The 22,883-nt window shown below is 51.1% G+C and overlaps 1 protein-coding gene across 1 annotated transcript; it reads left to right on the top strand.

Moving 5' to 3' along the window:
* Positions 1 to 13,392: 13,392 nt before the first annotated feature.
* PNPLA1 (patatin like domain 1, omega-hydroxyceramide transacylase) lies at positions 13,393 to 22,297 on the top strand. The gene is made up of 9 exons (XM_075722546.1): positions 13,393 to 13,594; positions 16,502 to 16,734; positions 17,810 to 17,875; positions 19,223 to 19,435; positions 19,761 to 19,821; positions 19,939 to 20,079; positions 20,395 to 20,494; positions 21,557 to 21,639; positions 22,047 to 22,297. The coding sequence occupies exons 1-9, from the start codon at positions 13,393 to 13,395 to the stop codon at positions 22,295 to 22,297; spliced, it is 1,350 nt and encodes a 449-aa protein (XP_075578661.1).
* The last annotated feature ends 586 nt before the right edge of the window (positions 22,298 to 22,883 follow it).

The raw sequence follows: 22,883 nt of genomic DNA, 5'->3' as shown, positions 1-22,883 counted from the left end.
GGTGACTGAGGTTTCCACCAAAACTGGTTGTTGTCAACCTGAAACTACAGTCCCATTTGCTGTAACTGGTGTTGCTCCTCCAGAACGATTTTACACCCATTAACTGGAGCCTGGAGATGTTGGTGGGCTGTAGCCAGCAAGAGATGTTAGTGGGACACATGGTGGCTGGTTGGCAAAACGTCAACGGTGCAACATCTCCGGAAACGCTGGCTGAGAAGTTTCACTTCCAGAAAAAATCACCAGCTTGTTGGCAAAATGCAAGTGCTTGACAAGTCAAGTGATGGAGGAGAAGGAAGTGAGAAGCTCTAGTGGGGTAAATGAGCATAATAGTGTCATGGCCTTTGGGAGGTCCTAGCTAGGCAAGGAGGCCGAAATCTCTACTAGGAGAGGGGGCTGGAGGTTACCCAGCACCCAGCTGAGCTGCAGCCTGGGGATGCACCATACCAGGAAGGTGGCAGTGAAGCACCCAGACCTTATCCTTCCTTCCACAAAGGGTGCTTTTTGTCCGAGAGAAGACTAAAGCCAGATCTTTCTTGGGGTGAAATCCAGCAGAGAGTCAGTGTAAGTCCTGCCCAGCCCTGAGGGACAGCTTTGGTGGGAAAGTAGACCTCCTTCTTTAGCAACTGTCCCATCCTGGCCTTGTGTCACTCTTGGGATACACATCCATGGGTGCATTTTTTCTGACCTCCTTCTAACAAGACACCCCCCCCCCCCCATTTTCTTGCCATGGAAACAGCCCTGATGACTCCTGAGCATCCCATCATTTCCAGCCTGAGTGGTTTGTTTTGTTGGAGCAGGTGACAGTCAGTGACCCTGGCACTTGTGCTGTGCTCGCAGGGAGTGTGCGAGATGCCCTCTGTTTTTTTCTGTGATGACTAAAGATCCTGTTGGACTTGGACGGGGGTTTCCTCTGCTGGTTGGGAAGCTGCCAAAAGCACTCAACCTTCTTTGTGCCATGCTGTGGCCCCAGAGGGATCTTGGAGGGTAAAAAAAAAATCCTGCTGCTTTCTCGGAATGGGGACCCATCCCTTTCAGTAAACAGCCGAGTAACTGCCGCTTGCGCCGGTGTGTTTAGCGCAGGTGTATGGGGAGGGAGAGCACGCAGCGGTTGGTGACTTTTGCCTTGGCGGAAGTCCAGGAGCAGTGGCATGCAGGCGGGTGCCCCATGCAGGCTTTCCTCAAGGTTTGCAGGTGCTTTGTCCGCTGGAGGTCATCATCCATGCTTCAGCAGCCCCAGGTCTGGTGGTGGTTGGGGCAGGGTGTTGCACAGCAGCAAATGCCTGTGCTTGCCCGCTGCTGTCTTGCACTGCTCATCTGCTGAGGGAAGCAGCTAAAATCAGTCCCGGGGCTGGAGGAAAAGAGAATCTGCTTTGGGGGCTGGTGTCCGCCACCTTCTTGGATCAGAGGCACTACACAACCAGGCTGAGAGGTTTCCACCAAGGCCACATGTTGCCTGTGCCTTTTGTCCAAACCGTGGCCGGTGCAGGGAGCAGCGGCTGCCCTCAATGCCCCAAAATCACGGTTCGGATATGAAACTGCAGATATTTTTGTGCCCAGGAGGCTGGTGTTGGCTTGAGAAGGGACCTTTGTGGTCCACTTAAAACACAACTACCTCCAATGACCGGTTGGATTGGCTGTGGCTTTGGCTAGCCAAATCTTCAAGACCTCCAAGGATGGCGATCCCCCACACCTCTTGACATCCATCTGGGGTTGTCCCACCTTCCTGCAGAAGAGGCTTTTCCTGATGTTTAGTCTCAGCCTGTGGCCTGTCTGTCTTGTTCCCAAGAAATATGGATGATTTGACTCCTGCCTTCTCATTGTAACCCTCCACACCTCACAGCTCTGCACGGGGCATACCTCTCCCTTGGTTTTTTCCATCTTCTGGAGCAAGTTCTTGTAAATAAGACAGTTATCCCCTGCTGTGTCCCCATGTTTTTAGTTCTGCTTTTCCCTCCAGTGTTGCTGGCTTGAAGATACCAACCTCAGCGTTGTGCGTTCCCTCCATGTGACCACGTTTCCAGCCAGCTTCCTCATTGTCTCCCAGTATTGATGAGAAAAGCGGACAAATTTGGATCCAGATCTCTTTCCCCAGCTCTGGTAATGGGCTTTTGGTTTGTCTCACGTCTCTAGCAAACATCTTTTTCTTATGCCTTTCTCCCATTAGGTTTGAGCATGTCCCAAATCCCAGAAGGGATCTGAACTTGGATAAAGGTCTGGATCCAGAATCACAATTCAAGTCAAGATTTTTCCTGGAGTCACTTTGGGTAGCTCCTCTTCTGACTGTGTCCAGAAATGTTACTACAAAGAGGAAAAGCCTGCAAGAGGCCATAAGTCAATGCTGATTCCCAGTTTAATCATGAGAAGTCCTCCATGAGCAGGATGGTGTTTGGACTCAGCCTTGGATGCTCTCCAGTAGATAGACCTCCAAACTGGAGATGGCCAAACTGTCCCCCATTGCCAGAGTGGATGTACCTTTTAGGTTTATGGATGTTGCAGATTAAAAGAACAACAAAATTGATTGTGAAACTCCTTTTCACCCACTGAAATCGACCTGCTTATGAAAGGACATGGTCATATGCTCATGGTTAGCAGCATGGACCTCCTGAGGGATGGTTTAATTATTTATCAGAAGTAGATGGGGATGCTGAAAAAGCAAGCCAGGTAATTCCTAATCAATACCAGACTGATTCATTGGTGTAGGCTCAGGAGAAACAGAGGGAATTGGACTCGATCTTTGCCAATTACAGGAAATTATGGCACAGAAACTTCATAGAAACAGTAAGAAAATAATCCTGGACTGCTTCAATTGCTGAGCCTGTTATCAGGAAAAGACCATTTTTATCTGGGAAGCACCTGGGCAGCACATCATCCTAGCTGAAAACTAGAGAAAATGCAGTGCTGCTCAGGTGGGAATCTTGTCAAGGGGTTTTCCAAAGCCAGCATGCCGGCAGCCGCCGCCCAGTAAATGCATCCGCATCCAGCACCGTCCCTGCAAGGTGCAGTGTGAAATATTGCCATCAGATGGCAAAATAGCAATGAGGATGGCAGGCAGCAGCCTGCAGGAGGGTGCCACAGGCACAGGGGTGCAGGGGGGTGGCTGTGGGGCCAAATGGATCTCTGGTGTAAGAAGAAAGGCTGAGGGTTTGTTTGGCCAAGGGGCAGATTGTTGGGATGTGTAGATCTATGTTGTGTGGGTTTGGCCCTGGGAGATGCTCTGCCCCTGGGCAAGGCTGAGTCAGAGGTGTGTGGATGCAAAGGATTTGGGTCACGAAGCCAGTCCTGTTTCATGTTTTAGGGTGGGTGCGCGGGCTGTCTGAAGGCCCCCGGGGTGGGTTTCAAAGATGCTGCAGCCCAGCCATGCTCGGTGTTAGGCAACAACTGGATAGCACTGTGCCCCAGAGCGCCTGTGGTCTCGCAACAACCCCCAGCATCCACTTTCCTGGAAGCTCCTGGGATGCGAGTGGGGCAATCGGCTTGCTGCATTGAAACCCCATTTGTCTAAGAAAGTTACTACTTCTCCTTACAAAAACAACCCAGAAAAGCACATGGCATCACACCCATTGAAAACCAAAAGAAACCCAACAAGACAAACAGTTGGCTTAGATAGCTGGTTTCAAAGGCCAGTGCTTACACCAGGCGACACGCGATTTTTATGCTGTTTTGCTGCTGTTTGTCATAAGGAAATTGTTTCCTCCTCCAGCGAAACTCACGCCCGCTGGTTTTCCACCACGAGGGAGGTGATAGTGGGGATCCCAGGCGGAAGCACTGGCCGCTCTCCTACCTGAGTGGCTGCTAAAAATAGAACTTAGTCAGCTGCAGGTATAAAAAAGGCACCTCTCAGGAGAGCCTGACAACCCTTAGTGCCTGTGGCCAAGGAGCTTGTCTTGGCATATGTCCAGAAGGGCAGAAATACTGACGGAAAGGTAAATACCAAAAGAGCAAATAAAGAATGATGTGGCTAACATACTGGAATCAATTGGAGAAGGATGGGGGTTGTTGCTTTGCTGTGATTAAATCTAGTTGAATGATTTATTATCAGGTGGTCGGATGGCTTTGGTATTGGCTTGGGTGAACGAAACTTGCCTTCTTCATCCAAAAAAAGGCCCAGCTGGGGTGGGTGGGTGTGCTTGTGTGTTCTGATGATGCTCATATAGACTGAGCAGAGGCTGATGCCCGGGTCCAGGGCAGTTTGTACAGCCAAGCGAGCTGGTTTTTGGTGTTGGCTTCCCGTGTGCTGCTCAGTGGTGGAGAAAGTCTGGTTTGGGTCTGGTTGTCTGAAGGGGGAAACTGGTTTCGGAAGTAGAGCCACCACGCGGCACAGGCATGGCGCTCTGTTTTTTCAATAGTAACATCTCCTGTTTAATTTTACTTGTAAATGTGGAGGAAAAGGTTGATGGGAAAGGCAAGGGACCAGGCACTCCGAGCTCCATTAACAGCCCTACGCTGGCGAGAGCAAGGTGCGCCGTCAATATTGGCAGTGACTGAGAATATTTGCAAGAGCCCACATTGCCCTTGGACTCTCCAAGGGCTGGAAGAACCCGGCCTTGCTGGGGAGTGACTTTTTTTAGCAGCCAATACTTTAAGGGGAGATGCTCAAAAACCTGGGTTGTGCTGTTCATTGGGGGAGAGGTGGTCCTGGCACGTAGTTTTTCATCATAGTATGGGAATACGTTGCAATAGGAAGATACAGCACCATGGTATCTGGGTGATACCCTTGCTGGATCAAACCCTCTCTCAGGCTCTCCCTCTCAGATGTGTCCAGCTTGTCTCTCCCCGCAGTTTCTCTTCCTTTATCAGTGGTGTCTATAGTCCATCTTAAAACCCTGCGTGTGCAGTCTGTGTAAGGAGCACTCAGATAACAACTATAAAAGGGGTTGATCATTTACTAGGAACATAAACAGTCTCAGACACCCAAAGCACCCTTGGGTGCCAGAATGGGGTGATTTCCATCATGCCCAACCTGACCGCACAGCATCCTGGGGAAAACAAAAATCAGGCTGAAAATGTTGTTTTCCTCCACAGCAACATGCAGGCTCTGGCTGTGGAGGGGCCTCAGTGGGACGCGGGGAGGCAGCTGTCGGGCAAGATCCTCTCACTGGACAGGCAAGGGGCTAAGAAAGTGCTGGAGATCTACGTCAGGCGCTCGCTGAGCTGCTGCGAAAACTCGTTGGTGGCCCAAAAAAGGCGTCAGGAGAGAGCCAGAGAGCGAGGGAGGAAGGCAGGCAGGCTGCAACGGTCGAAAAGCGACTTCTGCAATTATTCATGTGCCAGACTCAGCCCGAAGAAGGACCAGGAGGAGGGACCCAAAACACCAGACCTGGATGAGGCTTTGGATGATGACAGCAAAGCTCCCGGGGAGGTCCCTAAAGAGGAGCCAAAGCCCAAGAAGAAAAGCACAAAAAATTCTTCCCAGGGCAAAACCCAACGCAGCTGGTTCAAAAGTTTCTTAAATTTCCTCCTGAAGAAGAGCCCTGAGGACCCAAAGGAAAACACAGGGCAAAAAGCAAAGGAGAAAGATGCCAAAGCTCCTCACAGCTCCAAACCAGAAGGGGCTAAAAGACCTGGAGGAGAATCAAGCACGTCCCCACCGCTGGGCAGAGCCCCGAAGAGGAGACCCACCCTCAAGAAGGTTTTCTCCTTCAAGAAGCACACAGAGGAGGAGCAGGGAGAGGAGGCAGCCGGGGCGAGGGCCAAGCGACCCAGCTGCCTTCCCCTGCGGCACGTCCACGCGCCGGTCACGCCAGGTGGGACCCCCACTACCCCTAACCCTGACCCTAAACCAACCCTGCTGCCAACGGGACCTCCGCTGGGCTTCTTTTGGGAAAGCTATAGTGTTTAGTGCTGGTTTCTGACCTAAGCATCACCCTCCCAGTGCTTTCTGGGGTTTGTAATAGGTTTTGGGGACCCCAATCTCAACCTGCTGCCCCAGGAAAAGGTGACTCTGCCTGCGGCTTGAGCACAGGTCATTGCTCCAACTTGTAAGCACAGCAAGTTACCCCAAGCCAGCTGCTCGGCAGTAACCACCCAAGCACAGGTTTCCCCCCTCTGGCAAGCAAGGGACACAGTGGTTTAGTTTAAACCTGCATTCAAGACCTGAGATTAAATCTTAAACCACTCTAGGGCCAACGCTAACCTGCTTTCGATTTGCTGCGGGGAAGGGTGTGGGCAGCCGGCACGGCAGGCAGAGCCCGCGGGACACCCCCGTCCCTGCCCCAGCCCTTTTCCTGCTGAGAAGCCGGCGAGGGGATTTCTGCAAAGCTTTGGTGGATTCAGAGCAAGTTGCAGCCGCTCAGTTACGGTTCAGAGAGCACAGCCCCATCATTCTCCGGCGGTGTGCACTAATCCAGGGTGGGCATGAGCACCACGTGGATGCAGTCACTGCTGCAGCTGCTTTTCCCTTTCACTCAATGGCCAAAAAAAAAAAAAAAAATCCTCACTTCTGAATATGTGTGTTTGTTTTGTTTTTTTTTTCCAGCAGACGTGGAGCAGCCCGACGGTTACTATGCACGAGTCTCAGAAGAGATCGGGCTGATCGTGCAGGGCAGCGAGAGCCAGGGGAGCAGAGCACGTGGATGTGGGGAGCCACCACAGCCAGCCTGCGCTGATGGTGTTGGTGAGTGTTGCCCTTACAAGTGTTTCATCGCTGGCACATATAGAAAACATATGTGCACCAGACTTGTCCCCATGCAGAGTCTGCAGAGGACCCAAACCCTGCTTCAATCTTGACACAGGGGCTAACTTGACCCAGACAGTCATATGAAGGCTTTGGGGGAGATTTTCAGCATCAGGGCTTGATTTGGGGAGAGAGAAATTCAAAGGCAGGACGGTGTTTTTGCTGGCTGAGGGTAACAAGGCACTTGGCAATAGGCTGAAATGGGTTTTGGAGGGATGGAGGTGGATAAACATTGCTCAGGGTATTTTTTCTGGGGACTAAACAAAGCATCTGGGTGTGAGGCTTGGAGAAAGGGCTGGAGATAATGTGGGATCTCTCTCTGCAGATGAAGCCATCAGGAGAATTGTTGCCCTGATCCAGAGTGCGGGAAATGAGCTGGACAGGCAGGTGAGAAGGAGGGCTGTGGTCAGCTGGATGGGGTTGAGGGAATTTGGGCCAAGCTCTGTACTGCTGTAAAATACAGCAACACCACTGATTTCCCTGGTGAAGGGAAACGCTCAGTAAAATCACGGAAATGGCATCTTTTAATTCCTCAGCTGGGTGTGATCGTGGCTGGCTGGCTGTCCTCCCTCAACTGCAGTCCTAGCAGGGAGTGAAGGCGTCAACATGAGGATGACACACCGAGTTATTCGCTTGTAAAATGTGTATTTACTTGCTTCTTAACCAGGTGAAGAAAGATGCACAGCTACAGATGTTCTTCAGAGACATGTCCTACAGCTCCTTCAAGAACTTGGCCGATGCCTACGTCCACAAGGAAATGACAGCCAACAGACCCGACGTCAACCCCCAAGAGATCCAGTTTGCTTTCGCAGTGCACCTCACCGCCAAGGTGGCGGGCATCTGCAACCAGGCAGTGAACAGGATCATGGGCTTCGGCACCCGCTACCTGCAAGATTCCTTTGCACCCTTGTCCTACAGCAAAATTCTCCAGGTAGGGATGAGGACTGAGTCTGGGGCTGAGCTTCCAGCAGCAAGTTAGGGGAAGTGATATAATTTTAGGGTGATCGATAGACCTGGGTGGGTAGCAATCATGCTAGCTTATACTGGGTGGGTGACCGGGTGCTGGATCTTGCCCTGTGCTGTTTGGGCTGCCTTTGCCTTTCTCCAGCATGAGCGTGGCCCATGCACACGCAAGGAGCAGGACTTGCTTTGCTCCCTGCCCGCTGCATCTCCGCAGCCAGGACATGCCCTGCAGTGCACGGCATTGCTGCAACCTGAAGTAACCGCAGCTTTCCTCGGGGAGAATTTCCTCCTCAAGCCATCTAGAAGACCAATAGCACCAGCTCCGCTTAGGAAAGGACCTCACGGATGTTTTCTTCTGTCCCAGCAGGACAGAGAAAAGTTCAACACAGACAACTGCGAGAGCCCGGACTGATGTCGGCTGCTCCGAAGGGCCTGCGGTGCCTGGGAAGCCAAGGATGCAGATTTACTGCTGGGGGGACAGTCCCTGCTGGTGACCTGGATGTGGAGTGATTTTCTGAGCTGTGGATTTAAAATCTTCTAAGGAAAACCACAGTGATAACCACAGCAGCATGGAACACTTAAAACCCACCTGGCTGGTGGTGAAGAACCTGTAAATCAAAGAAAACTCAAATTTCACCCTGTATTTGCATTTTAGCACTCACCAAGTGATGTGTTGAACCTCGTGGTTTGTTTGTGTTCGTGCATGTGTATTTATTGACCTGCTTTTCTATATGTATCTGTGAATGTACAACATAATTTTTGTAGCTTCTGCTGTCAGTCAATATCCAGTTCAGGAAAAAAACCCTAAAACTCAAATAAATTGGTGCCTAAATGACAGCCAGGCTTGTCTAACGGGTGATGCATACAGACATTATACATGGAATAACGTTTGCTTTGCTACAGCTGTTGTGGGCTGCTCCTTTCAAGCTAGATGCAAAGTGACACAAAGGGAGTCTTACAGCAGATAGATGGTGCGGTCCTGCTATAATTTACTATTTATAGCCATTCCCTTTCCAGCAGAAGGAGATTTATTAGCCAAAGCAGCTTGATCTGACACCAAGAACTGGGTAAAGCTTGTTCCCAAGTGGCGCAGGAGCTGCCCTTGCTGTCACTCCCTCGAGGACCGAGGGGATTTACCGCTGCCAGGGTCTCACCTACGAGGTCTAAGAAGATGCGAAATGTCAAAGCGATTAGACCCTAATCACTGGGAATGTTCCCAGCTAATCTTTGCCCAGACCCCTAAGTAGGGCCATGGATTAAGGCAGCTTGGGGCTGGGGGGGATTGCTGCACTGAGCGTGGTGCCATGGGCAGGAGCATCTCCATTGCCAGTGTTGGACCCAGCCTGGGGTGCAGGGGACAAAATTTTGGGGCTTGCAGGGTGATCTAGTGGGTTGAAGGTGCTGGTAGTGGGAAACCAACCCGTGGGTCTGGGTCAGTGCCATGCATGGGGTGACAATCCCGCATCTGCCCAGCACCGCTCTCTTACCCTCCTCTCCTGGAGGACACGATCTTTTCAGTCCCTGTAAAGCCCTAAGCGAAACAAAACAAGGAAGCGCAGTCCTCGTAAGAAGGAAGCAGCCCTTCCCCACGCAGGTCAACATCCCCCTGTTTGCGAAGCCTTTAAGGAAATATTTGATAGAGCCATAGAGGGTTGAATCACCGGCTGCCAAAAAGCCCCAAGGAGGGGGGATACCTTGCAGGGGCTCAGTCTAATTTAGCCCAGGGTAATTAGGACTGTGAAAAACATCAAATCCCACTCCTGGGTCCTGCCCGACAATGCCAGCAACAAGCACAGCACCAGCCCTGTATTTCCTTTTGGCTGGGAACCCACCTGGGAGACTTTTACCGCAGGAGAAACTGAAACTGCTCTCGCCTGTTTGCAAACCATCATGAGGTTCCCGTCCGCTGCCTGGAGCCCGGGGGACTGTGCTGGGGCTGTGAGCGGGGCAGGGCGAGCTGGTGTTGGGGACATGGCAGGAGGATCACACGATGCCTCTATTTGTTTTGCATCTGAGCTCGTGCGGTGCCAGGTGTGGGCTGGGATTTGCATGGAGCAGAAAAGGGTTTTGTCTCCTCGCTGACTACCTGGAGGACATCGTCTTGCCTCGGCACATGGCACGTGCCTGCCAGGCAAAACACCAGTGAGAAAAACAACTCCTCTCTCCCTTTTCCTTCTCCTGCGCTTTCCCCAATATTGCAGCTGAACCAAATATCCTCCTTCTGTGGTCGCTGGACTTTTCCGCACCCATTGGAGCAGCGGTGCCAGGGAAACAAGGAGCAAAACCTGCACAGCCCTTTGCACCTCCTGGTCCCAAATAACCCAGCCCAAAGCAGGGAGGCTGCTTCAGCCTGGCGCAGTGGGATGAGGATGGGAGCAGCCACAGCTGCCGTTAGTGCAGGACCCTGGGGCTGGCAGCTGCTGGAGCCCAGGTGCCTTCTCATAAGCAACTCCAGCATCTTGGCTTAATCTCTTCATTATAAAATTGAGACCCTGATTGCCTGTGGTCAGTGAAGATATTAAGAACGTATTAAAGAATGGCAAGTTATTAGCCTGGGGGCCTTGATCGGTTTCCAGCTCTCGGTATTACCTTCATCCTTCCCTAAACGCCCTGCCGTGGCTTCAAACAGCTAAAGCAATCGCCTCACCCGAAAATCCTTGGGATCATGGACACCAGCCATCTGGGCACTGATCCTGCCCGGGCAGAAAGCAGCCCCGCACCCCGCACAGCCCCCTGCCCGCCCAGTGCTCAATGCGAGCCGGGGGGCCTTCTCCTGAAAGCATCTCAGGCTGCTTCTGGGATCTTACGTCTCTGAAGTCATTAGTCCCCGTTAATCCTGCTTTGTCGAGCGCCAGGTGGGGGAGGGCGGCTTAGAAAATCAGCCCAGCACTTAATGAGCCAATTAATGCAAAATTTGCTGTCGCTAAGAGGATGACGACAAGGTTTCATCTCACAGGAGTGTGGCACCGGGCCAGGGAAAATGCTGTCCCCTGGGATGCTGTCCCGGGGCCTTGGTGTTTGGAGCGGGTGAGGGTGCGGGACAGATTTTGCGCACACACACGCTCCCCGCCTTGAGAAGCCCCCAGTAATTCATTGCAGGACAGGGCAATTTGGGGGAAATGCTGTGATGTGGCTTTCCCCCTCAGCCAGCAGACCCCCAAGGTGCGCGCCCAAAGCCCGGCTCTTCTTGGGCTTTGAGGATCCCAAGGGGAGCCCGGGGTGTCTGAGCATGCTGTGAAGTCCTCGCAGGTGGGAGCTGCTGGCTTTCGGGGTGCTGCCCTCCCCTTGCCAGGTCAGACGTCTCCTGTCCTTCCCTGCACATGGACACTTGTCCTCTTGTCCGTCCTGCCTTGCCTCCCCTGCCCCTGCCCCTCTCCTGGGGCTGGCCCTGCCTTGGCGTGGGGCTGTGCTGTCTGCTGGGCTTAGGGACCTTCTTGCATTCACTGTGCACCTCCCCACGGAGCCACTTGTCTTCCTGCAGGGATAATGGCTTCTTTGTGGCTGCTGCACCGCCCTTCATCATCTGGCTCTTGGAATGGAAAATCCCATTTAACACATTACTTCAGGACAGCTGGCAAGGGAAGACGCTATCACAAGATGCCTGAAGAAGAGCCTGGGGGAAGAACGTCTCCCGGCTCAGCTTGGTTGGGGTTTGTACTCACAGGGTGTTCCTGGAACACATTTTGTAGCAAGTCCAGCTCCTATGAGGAAACCGTCCTCATGCCACGCACTGGATGGAGTAGCATGTTCCTGCAGGTCCTATGGGATCATTTACACATTTCCTGAAGCTCTGCAGCTGGGGCTGGGCTTGAGTGCAAGTGCTGAGTGAAGCAGAAGCATCCTGTGCTTCTTCCACGCAGTGCCTGTTGGATTCCCTTGGGGCCTGATGCACGTAATTGGCAGAGTTAATGCACAGAGAACATGGAAATAATTTCTTCCATCGTGCACAAACTCATGCGCTTCCAATGCACTTGTGTGTTTGAATCAGTCACAGTGAAGGATGATACTTTTTGCCCTTCTTCTACCAGCAGATGTTTGCCAGTGCTGGAAGAAAGTCCTTTAAATGAAGAAATTTGCTTTCCCAGTGGCTGGAGGAGATAACAGCATGAATCATGCAGATCCACGGTCACATATCACCAGAAGGCTGGTAGAAAGGCTGGAACATGCGGGACACTCACACAACGAGGGGATAATGTGAAAACAATATCAAACATTGGAAAGACAAGAAATGAGAAGACCAAATCCAGCAAGGCTGTGTATCTACAGCAGCACATGGTCACATGTGAATGCCCTAATTCAAGCAGTTTTTCACCTCCAGGATAGTTCAGATAATGTTTCAATATATCTCTGAGCTGACAAATTACTCCTGCTTGTCCTGTAGTCCAGGCAGCAGCCATCGAGGACAGCCTTGGCCATGCCAAGTGACATTTATCTGGGGGGATTTGCAGGCAATGATCACCTGCTCATGGGCAGCTACCAGCAAAACTTCAACCCGGGCACATTTTGCTCATTGAGGTGGGGGTCTCTGCTCCAAAGTATCACACAGGACACAACTCTCCCTGTGGGGACCCAGCAATGGCCCGAGAGGCCAAGGAAAAACATATGAAAATTGGGGTGAAACAGCATTGCAAAGGTTCTATCAGGATGCTGGGACCATCCTCTGTTTTCTTGTACTGTCCTGGCTAGGCTGGTGCACCAACATGGGCGACGAGAGCTCTCTCCTTCACCCTGTTGTTATACACATGCCCATGTTATGTACATACACACAACCTTGAACGTAACATACGTAATATTCATTATATAGTGTGCACGCTATATGTATTTGGACAACATAAGTGACACAGTATTTAGTAATATTTAATAAATGCATCTGTTTAAAATGGCAATTTTGATGCTGCATGTTGGCAGCAGCATTAGGTTATTAAGGCTGAAAAGACACTAGAAATCTACTGAATTTCTCCCTATTTTTTAACTATCACCCAGCCAACAAAGACAGCCTGAAGGCAGTTTGGTTTTGGTTCAGTAACCCCAGCTTTGGGGAACGCGGTGCTGCTGCAGGCATCCTTCTGTGGCCTTGTAGAGCACTGTGCTGGAGGGGGGAGAAGAGAAAAGCAAATCCAGCTCCCTGTTCCCCTCCCCCCCCTCAAAGGATATCCAGGAGCCAGGCAAGGACAAACTCTTCCAGTACAAGCTGTCTTTCCAAACCAAACCCAATGTAGCGCCCTGCATCCACCCCTTGTGTAACACCCTCTGGCTTTAAGTGTCTTACACAAGCCTTTACTCATTCAGTACTGAGCTGTGCCTAAGCTGGGATTGACAGAGAATCCTATTTAGGAAAACACCCTTGATGAAGAAAGCACGAAGCAAAGAGGAAATTTTGCATGGATGTTTCCAAGCGTGACGGGCACAGTAAGGTGGGGACCACCTCTTGGGGGGCTCCCAGGGCACTTTAGATCACTCGGTATAAAAGGGAGCCTTGGTTCAGCCCTGAGCATCTGACCTGGCTGTGGTTGAAGATTACAAGAGCTGTTTTGACTAGGAGAAAAATTCTGGTTTTAGCACAGGCAGCAATTAAAATAGCATGTGAATCCAAACGCCTCGGGGCACTGTCATAAAAGGAGGCAGAAAATCCATCTTCCTGACTCTTCTGTAGCCAGAGATGAGCCTGGAGAAAGCAGAGAAGAGATCTTGAAGTTCACCGGGTGAAAAAGGACAAACCGAGACATCGAGCCGGATAATGTCAATTTGATCTGGAGATGGCTGAGGAGGATCTCCGGGGTTCAAGCACCCCTTTCTCACTCTCCTTTTCGGGCAGTGGCTTTCTTGCCCTGTACCAGGTTGGGGTGGTGCAGTCCCTCCTGGAGCTGGCTCCCAAAATCCTCAAGTCCGCGTGCAAAGTCTATGGGTCATCCGCCGGCTCGCTCATTGCCGCCGCCGTGGTGTGCGGCGTCAGCATCGGTAAGACAATTATTGCCTAGATTTCCGTACCATAAATTTTTAATTTCAAAATAGAAATAGAGGAGCTAATGCCTTAAAGCACCAGTGGGGATGCAATACTGGTGTAACTCGTGTCACTCACAAGGCATAAAAGAGATCTGCAGATGTTGCCAATTTTGGCAGCCAGCCTAGAGCCATTTTGGGTGGTGTAAGCAGAAAAAGCTGGTTATTACTGTCTGAGTGTTTTCTCAGATGGTCGGGTAGATACTCATAGGTAAATCTGGATGTATCTGTGTTTTATTGGCTCACTTTCCTGCTCCTGCTGAAGGAGCAGATCTCCTTCTCTTCTCCTGCAAGGTCTGAGGAATGCTGAGGTATGTCCCAAAGCAAGCCTATGCAGCTGTGGTGGGCAGATGTGCCCATGTAAAGCCCCCTTGTCTCCTAGGGATGAGGTCCCTTGGCATCCTTAGCTACGAAGGGACACGAGTGGCAGTCACATAGGTATCTATAGAGCTGATAGCCTTGTTTGCGTGTTGCTTTGGGTTATCCCACTCAACCTTCCCAGCACAAGGGAAGATGTGGCGAGATTCCCGTTCCCAGATAGGGGAGCACCTTTGCCCTTGGCAAAAGCTCCAGGGCTCGTCAGCAGGACATGCCTGGGTGAACAGCAGTCCCCGCTCCAGCCTGGGGCTGGGGTTTCTCTTATTGCTGCAAAAGAGGTTTTACTCCGAACCCCTTCAGACAATGTGGAAACAGGCCCCCCTAGCAATAAGATCATCTATGTCTAGAATTAATTCAGAGCAGTGAATCCACTTCTAATAACAAGTCTGTCATATTTCCAATTAGTGTCCATGTGTAAACAATTGTACACAAGACTTAAGTCTCTGAAGGCTGATCCGCGTCCCGCTTCAAGCAATGGGGACATTTAGGAGGAGTGGGGGGTTTAGGGTCCAAATAATGATGGAGGAAGCAGGGAGGAAACACACAGTTCCTGAAACCTCTGGTGGATGCTAGAGCCACTCTGCTGGAGCTAAAAATAATTCAAAAGTTTGGCAAATATATTTAGACAAAGCAGAAAGGAATCTTTCTGCCCATATGGGGATGAACTCCTCTGCAAATCAGCAAGGGCCCCAAAAATTTCCTCCCTGATTCCTGATGCTGGTGTAATTGGATGGAGCTGGGGCTGTCCGGCAGGTATAAGTCAGTTTGGTAACTGCTCTTGCTGTGGGCACCAGTGCCGAAACAGGGTTTCTGCTTCACTGGGGGTGGTAGGCACCATCCACTTAGAGGTGCTGAGATGATCTTGCACCCAAAACATCTTCCCCGGGGGAAAGAAAAGACCTTTTGAGTAGCGATGACTCTGGCTGGGGTTCTAATGAGGAAAATTAATGTGGCACAAACTCTGCCAATTCACATTGGGGAGGACTGGAGCAAAAAGAGGGTTCAAGGTGTGCTTGGCTCCTGCTGGGGTGTCCCATGGGGTGGCTGTGGTCGTGTACCTGGCCCCTGCCCTGACCCGGGCTGGGTGAGGAGCTCCAAGCTCTCCAAGCCAGGCTGTCCTCTGCCACCCCACAGGTCACCTCCTGGGCACATGCTTGTCACCAGCAAGCTGGTGCAGGTGGGGACAGTCATGGCGTTGCATGCCAGGGTCACCTCTCGCTCACCCCGAGTCAAAGCCCCATCCAGAGCCAAAGCCCCCAAAGCTGGGGTCAGCTCTCACCTCTTACCTGGCAGCTTGTAGGCAGTTTTCCCAGGTTTTCCTGCACTTCCAGGACACAGAACAGCCAGACTGTGTCCGGGGGCGCCTCCGGCTCTTTCGGCATCCCTGAGGACCCTGTGTGAACCCACCGAGCATTAATCATCATGCCACATGGCCTGAACATCCGCTCAAACATTTATAACCCCTCTTAATACCTGTGTTGCTCCAGTTGCTTTCGGGACACTCCATCTAATCCGTCTGTCTGTCCATGCTTTTAAAGCAATCTCACAAGACAGCTTGGAAACCTTTGCCCCTACAAAGCCATGGTGCTAAGGCAAGCCCATGGCTTCGTGCCGGTGCAGGGTCCCAGGGAGCCCACCCGGGCACAAGGACGGCTCTTTGCAGCATTGGGGAGCCAGATAAGCTTCTTGCTGCAAGAGTTTAACTGCTCAAGGTGGGGTATTCCCCCAAGAGAGCTCCCCATTTCAGCTCCCTCCCCCGGCTCAGGCTGACTGTGGGGTTTGTTGCACCCCTCTTCCCCCCATCACTGCACAGCCTTTAAAACCCAGTGTCTCCTGAGCCCTCAGCTGGGGCTCTGCAGCTCTGCTCCTTTAATCCACATTCTGGAATGTGCAGATGCATGTAATGACTATTAACATGACTATTAACAGCAGCTGGGGGGCCAGCGGGGGAGCTCAGGTGAGTAGGGAGTCCCATCATGGTGGAGCCAGGGTCCCTGGCTTGCAGGAAAGCCCTAAGCCGAGGAGGCAGGGGTCTGCCCCTCGTCCTCACCTTTGAGCTGTCCCAGCTCCCCTGTGAAGCCTGGAGCTGCCTACGTGCAAAATCAGAACTTTGTTGGGCAAGTCACATTGGCACTGATAACTCGGTGTCTGCACCTGTGTCCCCCTTCCCAGGGCTCTTTGGAGCCTTTCCCTAATCCCTGGCCAGGCACACCTTGAGCACCCATCTCTGGTGCAGACAGAGATTTCACCAGTGGGGTCACGTTCAGCAATACTTGTGCTTTGAGGACATCAGGGGGTCATCTCCCCCTTTCTGTCCTGCCTCAGTGTCCCCCATTGAAGCAGCAGTATCATCCTGGGGTCATGCACGGGGGCTGCAAGAGGCTTTATTTGTGTGGAGTATTAAAAATAGGATTAAATATATAACTGTTAGGGCAGCAGGGATATTGACTTTCTCTCTATCTTCCCCCCCACCCCACTCGGTGCCAGATGACCTAAAGGAATTTTCCTTTGCCATGGCAACGGAAGTCAGGAAAACCATCCTGGGACCTCTCTCCCCCAAGTGCAGCTTGCTGGCGAATATCAAGACTGTTTTGCAGCAGATGCTACCAGAGGACTCCTACCAGCTGGCTTCGGGGCGGCTGCACATCTCGCTCACGCGGGTGGTGGATGGCCAAAACGTGATGGCCTCTGAGTTCAGCTCGAAAGAGGAGCTCATTCAGGTAAAGGGACCTTCCTCTGATGCTGTAGGAAGATCTCTACCTACTGCTTGGGGTGGAGGTACCTAAGTGTTGATGACTTTAACTGCACTGTTTGCTACCCAAGCTGGGGAGAGTGTCAGGAAGCTCTGTGCTTGGAGGGAAGGAGGAAGATGTTGTTAGGTCCAGAGTCAGGCAGGAATAAATCATGCTAAAAAAGCAGAAGGTTTGTTTCCAGCTTCAAAAAGCTGATGCTGACATGTTGACCATCTCTAATAAGTGCTAATGACTCTTTGCAAAGAGCTGTGTTAATGCTAACACAACCTCTCAGCTTTCTGGACAGGTCTCTCCTTGGCCAAGTCCCATTGGCCGTAATTTTCCTCATTGCCTCAGCACTTTCCTGGGAGGAAAGAGCTGGACAAAGCATCTGTACTGCCAGACAACAAGCAGCTGATTAACCAGTAAATGAGCTGCTGGGGAAAGAATCCCAGGGTAAAACCCTAACAGAGCTGACCATGAGGTTGTGGGCTTGCTTGTCCCAGGGAGACAGTAGAGGATGGCAAGTCCATGGAGATGTTGGAGTTCACCCGATGGTTCCTGTCCTAGGTCAACCCAGGAGCCCGGGATGCTCATTCCCAGCTGATGAGATTGGTGGAAAATGGTTGCAAACGGCCCAGCAGTGGCTTTATCATTGACAAATCCCAGCAGAATGAAAACACATTGTGAGGATGTCTTGGTTTTGTCCAAAACCCCACAAATATGAAAAACAACCCCAAAGCCTCACCTTGCCACCGTCAAAGGGCAGTGTTTGGACAGTGATATATAGACATACAACTCTAATACTGCTGGCAGCTATAAAAATAAAACATGAAGTGCTATGCCCTTCTCAAGAGAAATACTTCAATTTTATTGAAATGAGATGTTTTCCCCTTCTTGAAACCTTTCTTCTTGTCACAGTCAAGTGCAAAATCCAGGTGGTACCGACAGCCTGGCTCCAGACGATTTGTCAAGCCTGAATTTCCAGGCACTCAGTCAACAGCTTTTGTCCAGGAGAACTTTGACAGGAACATTTACTTCTGCAATCCCTCTCCTCCCCCAGGCTCTCCTCTGCAGCTGCTTTCTTCCTATCTACTGTGGATTCATCCCTCCATCCTACCGAGGTGTGGTGAGTGGTATTTCCAATAAAACATATGCTCCCAGCAGCACGTTCTTGGGTTTGAACTTTACATTCCCTTGAGCAGAGGATATATATGTCTAGGCTTCTTCTTTAGTTAATGGAGGATGATAAAGTCTTTTAGCTTGTTCTTCATCCCATCCTAAGATGATAGCTGGGTGGAATTGCCATCTGGAGAGCCCTCTCCTGCTTTGCCTACGGACAGAGCCTGGATGACTAGATCTTGCCTTGCAGGTCTCCAAAGTGAGATGCAAGGATGCCCACAGTCAGGACTTCGACACACAATCCAGTTATCTTGGGCAGGATCTGTTGGAAGTGTAGACGTCTCCATTAGCTCAGGTGCAGACTTGCATGGCTGAAACATCAAAAGTTCATGGGAGGATCCTCCCCCAACCATGTGCATATTCATATTCTGTGAAACACCACAGTGAAGTCAACAAATTTGGTCTGGCTCGTTGCTAACCCTCAGTGAAAGAGGAGCACAGCAGCGTGGTGGTGGAGCAAGTGCCGATGGACCATGGAGCAACCGATGCATGGTGACCCGCTTGTGTGTCAAAGCTCACAAAGCCACGGTACCAGATTTGCAGCTGGGATAGAGCTAGGACCTCTCCTTTACTCTTGTTGGTCTGCACTGCTTGAGCCTGGTTAGTCCTCGGGTGCCTGTACCTGGCTGTCAGGTCAGATCTCCAGCTCACCCCGGACTGCAGGGCTTGCCCACAAAGTGCATAAAGTTTGCAGGACCCAGAGCTCAGTGGTGTCACTGCGTGAGGCTCCTCTGCGCTGTTATTTCACGAGCATTTAATTTGATCAGCTGCAGTCCTTGCAACCTCAAATCCCACTGAGGTGGGTGGTAAATTCAGATTCCTTTTGAATACAGCAAATGACATTTTCCTTGCCCAGTGAGTTATCCTCCAGGGATTTGCAGGCAATTATTAAATGCAGGAGCCCTACTGCTTGAGCTCAGGACTTGAAATTTATACAACATTGCGAATTCAGTGATGCTTGAATTGGCTAATGACTGCCAAAAAAACTTTACAAAGATTTGTGAATTAAAATAATTATATTTCTATTTTAATAGCTGCTGTGGATTACAGCACCTGGTCGAGGAGCTCGCTGGGTGCTGTAGGCAGGGCAGCAGGAGGAACTGGCAAAGGCCAGGATTAAGAGCAAGGGGTGGGAAGAGATGCTGTTGCAAGGGGGAAGAGAGGACATGCTGAGACTGGTTCGCGGCGGGAGATGTCGCCCGTGCAGCTCCTTGCTTTCCTCTTGGTGACGCTGCCCTCGCACACACGCTGTAGCAATCCTCAAAGCAAACATGTCTCTGCTCTTCCCCCGCAGCGATACGTTGATGGAGGATTCACCAACCTGCAGCCTGTTTCCAGCTTGGAAGAAGCTGTGATCACTGTGTCTCCATTCACGGGAGAGCTCGATATCTGTCCGCGGGACTGTCCCGCTATCTTCTTCTGTTTCCAGATCTTCAATGGCAGCATTCAGATCTCAATAGAAAACCTCTGCAGGATTAGCTATGCTCTCTTTCCACCTAGCACCATGGTAAGCCCACCAGGTCTTCTTCCCAGCTTTGTTTTGGTTAAAACAAATTAATGCTGGACCTGCTTTCCCAAACCTCAAGGTTCAGCTCAGTCTCCATCGTTACTTAATCAGATTTCAAGGGCAGTGCATTTTTTTGGTGGACAGTGCTGATGGGTGGCCAACCTGGGATGGGCTCCACCAGTGCTTTGGTGCTGGGAAACCAGCCTGTGCTTGCTGCCTTCCCAAAGGGGCCATCCCAACCCTCCACTGTCAAACAGCCTCGGATAGATCCTGCCAGTGCCCAGATGGAGGGCTCTTTAGTGACCTCAAGTGTTTCTCCTTGCAGGTCTTGAATGACATTTTCTCCCAAGGGTACCAGGACACTGCCCTTTTCCTGTACAGGAACAGTAAGTGTTACCCCAAGACCCAAAGGGCAGCCTAGAAGCGTGACCCCCGCTGCCCATTGGCATCGCATGGCCAATGCAACTGGCCAAACATCAGCCCTTTCTTCTCATGTCTCACAGATGCCTTTGGCTTTAACTACTTTTACGGCAATTTCCGCTTCGCCAGCATGTGTGGGAGGAATGACTATGCCCAATCCAAAAGGATGTTCACCGGCCTATGCAAAAGATTACCGCAGTGTCTGGTTCCTTGCTTCCTGCCAGGTAGAGGATCTGTGGTACTGCTCTTGGGTTTTGGGGGTGGCTGGGGCCACTGAGGGCTGCTGCAGTCTTTTAGAGGAGAAGTATTATATTTAAGACATTACTGAGGTGTTTATTATAGTAAATATTTCTATATCTGCAGTAGCCATTCACAAGGAGGCTTTGTAAGAGTGGCTCAAGCTGGATCCTGTCCTGGGCTTCAGTACCTATGGGCTGAGCTGGAGCAAAAGATGCTGAACAAGAGGAATTATTGCATTTATTGGGTGATTTCTAATTACTGGTCTTTATTTACCTCTGTGCTGTCGTTCATGGGCACAGGCTTGGCTCTGTGGAAGAAGGAGCAAGTGACTGGACTGCAGGATCCACTGTCAAAGGTCCTGTTGCAGCCATACAGGCTGCCAGCTTTTGTCTGGAAGGGGTAAGAACATCTTGATAGAGTCATCGAGGCTGAGAGTGATACAGAAACCAGCGGTTGCACCTTCAGCAGTGGCGAGACAGCTGAAGGGACACGGTACAAGATGAGCACAAGGCATGCAGGCGTCCCTGCAAGCCCAGCGTCAGGGTGTGCCATGGGCTGTAGCATCCTTCAGATGGCAGCTCCACGGGTGCCATGGTTTAGCCCCAGCCAGCAACTCAGCACCACGCAGCCGCTGGCTCACTCCCCCTGCCCCGATGGGATGGGGGAGAGAATTGGAGGAGTAAGAGTGAGAAACACTCCTGGGTTGAGATAAGAACAGTTTAATAATTGAAATAAAATAAAGTAAAATAATAATAATAACAATATAATAATACTACTACTAATAATATACAAAGCAAGTGATGCACAATGCAATTGCTCACCACCCGCCGACCGATACCCAGACAGTTCCCGAGCAGTGATCGCTGCTCCCCGGCCAACCCCCCCCAGTTTCCATACTGCCCATGACGCCATATGGTATGGAATAGCCCTTTGGTCAGTTTGGATCAACTGTCCTGGCTGTGCCCTCTCCCAGTTTCTTGTGCACCTGGCAGAGCATGGGAAGCTGAAAAGTCCTTGATTAGCATAAGCAGTACTCAGCAACAACTAAAAACATCAGCGTGTTATCAACATTCTTCTCCTACTAAATCCAAAACACAGCACTATGCCTGCTACTAGGAAGAAAATTAACTCTATCCCAGCCGAAACCAGGACAATGGGAAACACACGGGGCAGGCTGCGGGGCGGCGGGGGCTGGTGCGAGTCCCTCCTTTTCTACGGACTAGGGCAAGCTGATGCACATCTACTGCATAAATAGCCTTAGCGGCATCCCCTTCCTCTGCAGAAGGATTTGGTATTCCCTAAAGGCAAGCTCTTGGGCAGAGTGGGTATGGCTAGCAGGAACACCATAGGATCGCTTGGTTATGAAAAAGAGTATTACAGTGTGCATTTACCATTAACACCCTCCCCCTGTTGCTGCATTTACCGGTCATTAAAATCTGCCTGTTTATTCTGGTTTTGCAGACTGAAGAAGCTGTGGGGGCTGCTGGAAGGTGTCAGCTCCATGGTAAAACGGTTCCAGAAGCTCCTCCAAACCATGGTGCCTGGTTTGCCTGTGAAAGCCATGGCCAGGAGGTGAAGTGCTCGGGGGATGTAAACCCTCAGTGGAGGGAGGGCAGGGTGCAGAGCAGGGAAACCCCAGGGGACCTCACCCGTGGGTCACTGATGCTAGGCGCAGCTAAAAATTCCAAATCTGGGGTACCCCACATTAAAAGTAGCTAGTTTTTGTCCCCGTGATATTATTTATTTAGTGACCTCTGAAAGAAGCTATGAACTAGCTTAGTGCCGCCTCCCTACAGCAACATAGAGCATTTATCTGCTGGGCTCTGTCCTAGCAAGATGTCAGGCATGTTCACCAAGATCCTGAGAGGTGTTTTGGCACAAAACTCTCAAGGCTTCAAGGCATTTAACTTGTCACACAGATAGCTTTGAAGCCATACCTCCCTAAAACCAGTTTGCAAGTTACTTCACATGCAGCTGCTGAAGAGACTTGCACAGAATGATTTCATCCTGCAGGCAGCTACACAATTCCTCAACCATGAAAAGGCCCCTTCAGTATCAAACGTCCCTGAGGCTGCTTGTCGCTGTTGGATCATTGACCCTGACTCAACTAACTGCCAGCTTGTCCCCTTAGGTAACCGTCCTGGCTGGGCCCTGCGGGTCTCCGACACCATGCGACTCTGCTGCCTGGGGAAGCGGTGGTGACACCGGAGCTCATTTCACACAGTGGCACAGCTGCTGGTTTTTATGGAGTATTTTGTGAGTGGTTTTTTCACTTGGGGAAACTGGCTGATTTTGTTTCCAGTACTGCTGCTGCTGCAGTCTCCCTGCCCAGGCCTGACTTGCTTTACCATGACGGCCGAACCGCAGTCTGTGCAGGGGAGATTGGGCATCTTTACTTGCATGTGTGTGCCGCCCGGCTGCTGTTTTCCCTAGCCGCTCCACTTGCTGATCACCAGCGGCATCCCTCCCCCTGCTTTAATGCAGGTTACAGGGCAGACATTTGACAGGAAACGTCACATTTTAAGTGTTTGCCTCCCACTCAAAAACTTTCAGAGAGATTCATCAAACAGAAAACAGAGAGAGGGAGATGCCTTAGGGAGCATCACACTGAGCAGGAACTCATTTCTATCCAGTTTCCTGAAGTTATTTTTCTAATTACCAATTCTTGAGCTTCATACACCCTCAGAGGCCTGCTTTTCCTGACAGTGGAGGTAGGTGCACATTTGGAACCCTCTGAATTTGCAGCTGCGGAGAAGGATGGAGCAACCTAAAGATTAACCTCCCCCTG

This window comes from Pelecanus crispus, chromosome 17, assembly GCF_030463565.1.
Source record: "Pelecanus crispus isolate bPelCri1 chromosome 17, bPelCri1.pri, whole genome shotgun sequence".
NCBI classification, from domain to species: Eukaryota; Metazoa; Chordata; class Aves; order Pelecaniformes; family Pelecanidae; genus Pelecanus; species Pelecanus crispus.
Note: the sequence above shows the minus strand (reverse complement) of the source record. Positions and strands in the feature narration are given on the sequence as shown.

Coding starts and splice junctions, on each gene's coding strand:
- PNPLA1 (XM_075722546.1), top strand. CDS start 13,393: ATGGCTGAGGAGGATCTCCGGGGTTCAAGCACCCCTTTCTCACTCTCC. Junction 17,876..19,222: donor CTCCATCCTACCGAGGTGTG/GTGAGTGGTATT, acceptor CTTCCCCCGCAG/CGATACGTTGATGGAGGATT. Junction 20,495..21,556: donor CCAGCTTTTGTCTGGAAGGG/GTAAGAACATCT, acceptor CTGGTTTTGCAG/ACTGAAGAAGCTGTGGGGGC.